This window comes from Limulus polyphemus, unplaced genomic scaffold, assembly GCF_000517525.1.
Source record: "Limulus polyphemus unplaced genomic scaffold, Limulus_polyphemus-2.1.2 Scaffold1087, whole genome shotgun sequence".
NCBI lineage: Eukaryota > Metazoa > Arthropoda > Merostomata > Xiphosura > Limulidae > Limulus > Limulus polyphemus.
In genome coordinates, this window is record NW_013666697.1 from 43,435 (window position 1) to 49,985 (window position 6,551).

The 6,551-nt window shown below is 32.6% G+C and overlaps 1 protein-coding gene across 1 annotated transcript in view; it reads right to left on the reverse strand.

Annotated features, from left to right (window-relative positions):
• Positions 1-6,551, reverse strand: part of LOC106462067 (alsin-like) — a 75,387-nt gene that overhangs the window by 14,808 nt on the left and 54,028 nt on the right. Inside the window, exons 23-24 of the mRNA XM_013921949.2 lie at positions 3,593-3,769; positions 3,024-3,072 (exon numbers count right to left, since the gene is read on the reverse strand). Coding sequence (XP_013777403.1) covers positions 3,024-3,072; positions 3,593-3,769 — 226 coding nt within the window. The remainder of the gene's footprint in view (positions 1-3,023; positions 3,073-3,592; positions 3,770-6,551) is intronic.

Here is a 6,551-nt window from a genome sequence, read left to right on the forward strand (position 1 = left end):
CGGCCTCCTGACATGGAAGAGAAAGTCAACTAGAGATAGAATTATTTATGTACTTCCAGCCTCCTGACAGGGAAGAGAAAGTCAGATAGATAGAGAGAATTATTCATGTACGTCCAGCCTCCTGACATAGAAGAGAAAGTCAACTAGAGATAGAATTATTTATGTACTTCCAGCCTCCTGACATGGAAGAGAAAGTCAACTAGAGATAGAATTATTTATGTCCTTCCAGCCTCCTGACATGGAAGAGAAAGTCAACTAGAGATAGAATTATTTATGTATTCCAGCCTCTTTTCATGGAAGAGAAACTCAACTAGAGATAGAATTATATATTTAATACTTTCGTATATAAACATACTGTATGTTATGTATGAATGATCGGCAACTATCTTTCTTGCGGGAAGACTAAAGGTGCTACTATAGGTGAATGATACAGAACAATGAGCACCTAAATTGAAAGGAATTTAGCAACATTCTTTACAAACGCGATGTGGAAACAGCACAAAATAACATTTTGAAAATTTATTTATTAATACAGAGAGGTAGAAAACACATAGTATAAAATCAAATAAATAATTAAATGTAACGATTTGTAATTACACTTTTAAAGGTTTAATGAAGTCGTCAACGACTTTCACTTAAAAACACTCTACATGTTACATGTTTCGTCATAAGTCTATGTCGTCTTCGTGAGTTACTTACAAGACAATTTATACTTTCTACATGTAATGAGGTATTACGTTTCAACGTTATTGACATAATTCACCGGTCAACGTTTACAATATGTCATGTTATATATTAGTTTATAATTTGGTGGCCCGTCATCGCGATATAATACTTGTTTTTATTTTTTAAATTGTAGTACTTCTAATGTTTCTCGGAAATTTAAAACAGTAACAATACGTGGTTGGGCTAAGATTGTAGTTTTTCCCATACAATAGTGTGCTGTGATTTTTTGTATGTGTTTTGCTATAATTGGATATTCCATTTTATTGTTAATTACCATTGTTCCTAGAATTTGTGCTTTAAGTTCCTGTACTTGTTTAATATCGATCGTCGCATTTTAATTATTAATTTGATTTTATACTGTGTGTTTTCTACTACTCTGTATTGATATGAACATTTTCAAAATATGCTATTTTGTGTTGATTCCACATCGCTTTTGTAAAGAATGTTGTTAACTTCCTTTCAATTTAGCTGCTCGTTGTTCCGTGTCATTCACCTATAGTAGCACCTTTAGTCTTTTCGGGAGACAGATAGTTGCGCATGGTATACGAAGTTAGTCAGTTATCTTTTCCACTGCTGGTCAGGTAGTCTTTGACGCTATCGGCCTCTCTTGTATTTCATCAGGGAATGACCAGTCACGTGAGTATTACTGGCTGCTCTAGGTGAGCTTGACTTAAGGTTTTAAGTAGCTAGAGTAGAAATATTCAATCTGGAACAAGATCTCAGGAGACTCAGTCTGTAATACGATTTCAGGAGATTAGTCTGTAATACAATCTTGACAGACAGATTTTGGAACTTTCTAATAAAAGCATCTGTCTTTTGAGAACAGTTAAGGATACATTTTTGTTTTAAATAAAGATGGTCTATCATGATTGTACATTTGCTTTTAGTCTATATATATATCAAGACTTCAGTTGTCGGATAACATAGAATTACTTAGAAGTAAATATCTTGTCGAATCTCCCGTTATTAGCAGAGCAGTTCTGTTATTCTGAGTGTAATCAGTCTTACCTGCAAATAACATAATGAAATAAGGTCAAATCATAATAGAATTATTTGTTTAACACCAGTCTTGTGATACGAAAACCTAATTGAAAAAGGGAATTATTTATATACTATCGGTCTCGTGACTTTTGAGTTAAATCAAATGAAAACCAACTATCCGACAGCCTTATGATCGGGAAGGCCTAATCAAAATATAGTTAATTACGTACGAGTCTTGGAGTAGGAAATTGTAAGACAAGATACAATAACTTACGCACAAGAGGGCGTTAGTAATTATATTCGTTTATTACTAAGTTTTCTACTCTTGGTTTTTTATTCAACCAACTGCCATCACCGAGAGCACTCAACCGTCATCACTCTTCAGTACCCTACAAAACATTTGACTCTTTCACTCCACATCTTTCTAATATACAAAATTATTTCCTAAAATAACCCAAAGTACGTACGATCAATATCTACAAGTACGAAAAACGAAGATTTATGGTTGTTGAAGAAAATCAAAGAAATGACTCCAGTTTATATCTAGAGTCAGGAAATCTATGTTCAGATGATTCCCACGCATATTAATAGCTGTACATGATTTAGCATTTATCATAATATATATATTGTTTTTTAGGTTTGGTTTGTTTTGAATTTTCCGTAAAGCTACACGAGATCTATCTGCACCAGCCGTCTCCAATTTAATAGGTGGCCCGGCATGGCCAGGTGGATTAGGCGCTCGACTCACAATCTGAGGGTCGCGGGTTCGAATCCGCATTACAGTTCACTGGTTAGGCCACATTTGGAATATTGTGTTCAGTCTTGGGCTCCTTACATTACCTTAGGAAAGACATTGAATTGTTGGAAAGGGTTCACAGAAGGGTTACTAGAATGGTGCCTGGGATGGAGTGGTTGTAACACAAGGAGAGGCTGAAATCTCTCAAATTGTTTTCTCTTGAAAAAAGATGAGTTGGGTGGAGGGACCTGATTGAGGTGTTTAAGATTGTAAAGGGAATTGATAGTGTTGATGCATCATCTTTTTTTATATTTAACATCTTCAGCTTAGACAGTTTCATTTTTTCAACAGGGTGGTTGGCCTTTGGAATGGGCTGCCTTCAGATGTTGTAGTGGCAGGAAAATTAAGTGAGTTTAAGAAAAAGTTTGATAAGTATATGAATGATAAGGGCTGGCTTTAAGATTTTAAATTATTTTAATTTAGCTTAGAGGATGAAACAGCCAAGATGGACCAATAGGTACCATGTTGTACCAAAACATTATGTTATGTTATACATGAATCTTGACATATGTTTTCATACCTTTTTGGGATACTTCAGAAAGTCTTCATCACATATCCCTAGAAGTTTTCTTTAAAACATAAAAAAAAACGTATAATAAACACAATTATAGAATAAAACACTTGGAAGTATTGTAACCATCCATGAGGTTTACTTTGGCAAAAAGTACAATTATTCATAGTTAGTTTTCATAAAATTACTACAAAAGATTTATGAGTTAGCATGGTAAAAAGATTTCGATAAAATCTATCAATGATGAACAATAAAATGATTACTAAAGACAGAATAAGCAATTTTTTCACTGTTATCAACTATCTACTACTAAGACTGAATTATATGTTTCAGAACAAGAAATAAATAAAGTTGTAACACAAAGTAACTGAAAACTAAAACAAATATATTCATTTCAAAGATAGTTTACAATGTGCACATGCAGATAGTGGACATAATTTTAAGTAAAATCCATTTATTATCTTGAATGCTTTTTTTTTCATTCTTGCAGAGTCTAATGGATAACTTACACAATACTTTAAATAAAACTAGAAATGCTCTTAACAGCGCATCAGGATGTTAAAAAAACGTTTTCTCACCGATCTACTCCAAGGAAGGTCAATAGAGCTATGTCAGACTGTTTATTCCACTTTAAGAGACGTTCCCAATAATGCTCATCTTCATTTTCACACTCCAGTGCATACAGGGTGAAAAGTGTGGGGTAAAGACGAGGAAGAAGGATTGGATGAAGAAGACTACTTGGTGTAACCACATCTCTGGAAATGCATTTAGTCCAATGTGTAAGGAAATTATTCCATTCACATGTATTTAATAACTAAGTACAATAACATGCTATTCTTCCCATAACATGACACAGTGAAATAAATGCTTTGAAAAAGCACCATTTTCATCATTCTCATGATGTTTTTGAGTCATTGATACAAAATATGACCAATAAACTGTAAGATAAACGTACATGTAGACTGATGATCTGAAGTTATTACTGGGATTCAAATTCACTTTTTTTTTTGTTTATCAGATTGTAAACAAACTGTAAATACTGAGTGCTACTAGTTACATATCATTTCTGAAAACAGGTAAAACATACCTGTTTAAAATTTATATGATTAAAAATAAATCACATATCCTTAGACTTTTAACATTTATTCAAACTAGACATGAAATTGATTTTTTATCATAACAAAAAAATATAAAGTAAAATTCTTTTTATTTTTATTGTCACTTTATAATAATGTTCAGCTGTATTAGTTATCAGAAATTAAATAAAGCATCTACAACCACCTAATGGATACTGCTTTTTTCTGTCCTTGCGAAACGACTGGTTGAAAAGAAGCTTTCAGAAGTTTCTTTGTTTTAGCACAAAACCACACAATGTTTTATTTTATTCGAGTTATTTTTCAATTTCTAACCTACTTTTCATATTGGAACATTTAGTCCAAAAGTTTTACTTTATTTGAGTTATTTCTCACCCATGCCGAGTGTTTTTAAACAGCTCACGACACCTTGTATTAGATTATAGAATTAGTGCTGACCCATCAGAGACACTTTTGGAAGTAATTGATCAGCCTATCAGAATCATTTAAGTACTCAAAAGTATAATTACATTTAGTAACCTTATGTTTTTGTTCAATATCATGAAAATAATTCTTATTTTGATAGTTTATTTTTCTTCTTTTTTTCAAATTCTATGAGCTGTCAAGATACAAATGAAAAATTTAGAATAGCACAGGCTTGACATGAAAAACACAGAACAAAGTACTATAAATTACCTACATAAAAATGGGTTTGAACTTGAAAACTTATATACACTACATCAGTGATTCCCAACATTTTCCAGCCCAAGGCACATTTACTTTAATACAAATGTTGGGGCACACCAACCCCAACCCCCCAAAAGCATCCCATGAAAACTTGACCCAAAAATGAATTATTGCCACATGAACTACAAGGTCAGTTAGAACATAGTGTGATGTAGCATCTGAAGCCTTAAACCACAAGAACAACAGAATATACACAGAATTATAAGTGGACTGTTTTCTACATTAGAATACCTTTCTTTTATTTGCAAGCTTTCAGCTCTCTTTATGTATCAACATAAAATTAAACCTTTAATTCTATGGTGTATTATTTGAAGTGTGAACAATTTATTTTTATATGCATAATACCTATAATTGTAGTTTTCTTATGTTGATTATATCCCAATAATTGATTTATCTTAAATATTTTTAAGCAACAGTGAGTATAAGATTTTTTATATTGTTATACAGTTACAAAGACCAAGGTTTTTGATTATCAAATTTACGTAAAAGCTTAAATCTCTGACTTTTAATTCTGTACTTATCATAATTACTATATGGTTAACAACTTTAATACCAGATGTCAGTTATTGTTACGATTGTTGCCTAAGCATCTATTTTAAAGCAGTGTTCCACAGATAAATGAATTTGTATTGCTCAGTCCATTGTTGCCTGATGCAGGCTCTGGTAAGAGGGTTGAAAGCTCACAAATAAATGCATTTTAACATAGAAAACAGTCTGTGCATAATTCTACATCTTAATTAACCTACATTATGAGTTAAAAAAAACAAGACAGAATATACTTTGGTTCTGTTTATAAAACTAAATTCATATAAAGAATGTATCATTTATTAATTTTTTTCCCATGTAATTTTTCTAAAATTCCATGGCACACCTATTCATATTTGATAGCAAACCAGTTTGGAAATGCTCCACTACATTAACATTTAAACTAGTAGTAAATTCTTTGTGTAACTTATTAAAGTAATGGATCTTTTGCTACATGAAAAATAATGAAATATTAACCCATAAAACAAAGTGAAGACTGAATATAGCATTTGAAGTGAATATTTACCAATTCACCTGTGTCTGTTTGTTTTTTGAATTTTCGCACAAAGCTACACGAGGGCTATCTGCGCTAGCCGTCCCTAATTTAGCAGTGTAAGACTAGAGGGAAGGCAGCTAGTCATCACCACCCACCGCCAACTCTTGGGCTACTCTTTTACCAACGAATAGTGGGATTGACCGTCACATTATAACGCCCACACGGCTGAAAGGGCAAGCATGTTTGGTGCAATGAAAGTATAACCTCTTTAGACTTGTATTCAATATTTCTATAGATACAACCTAAAATCCTATTTGCCCTACCACTAGCAACAGCACACTGCTTGGATGGCTTTAGAGACTGATTGACTATTACACCAAGATCCCTTTCCTTCATAACACTGTTAAGGTTATTTCCATCCAAATTATACTTATAATTCAAATTATGGTAACCCACATGCATTATCTTGCATTCATTATAATTAAAACCCATCTGCCATTCATTTGCCCAACTCACTAAATGATCTAAATCCTTTTGTAAATCAGCAGTATCCTCTTCATAGCCAGCAACACCCAAGACCTTAATATGTTATCATTACATAGATTGAAATTGGCATTACCTTACCAAATTATGCAAAATAACCCACCTAATGATAGAACACATTACAACAGTGGTGGTAGTTACGAGATTATTTTG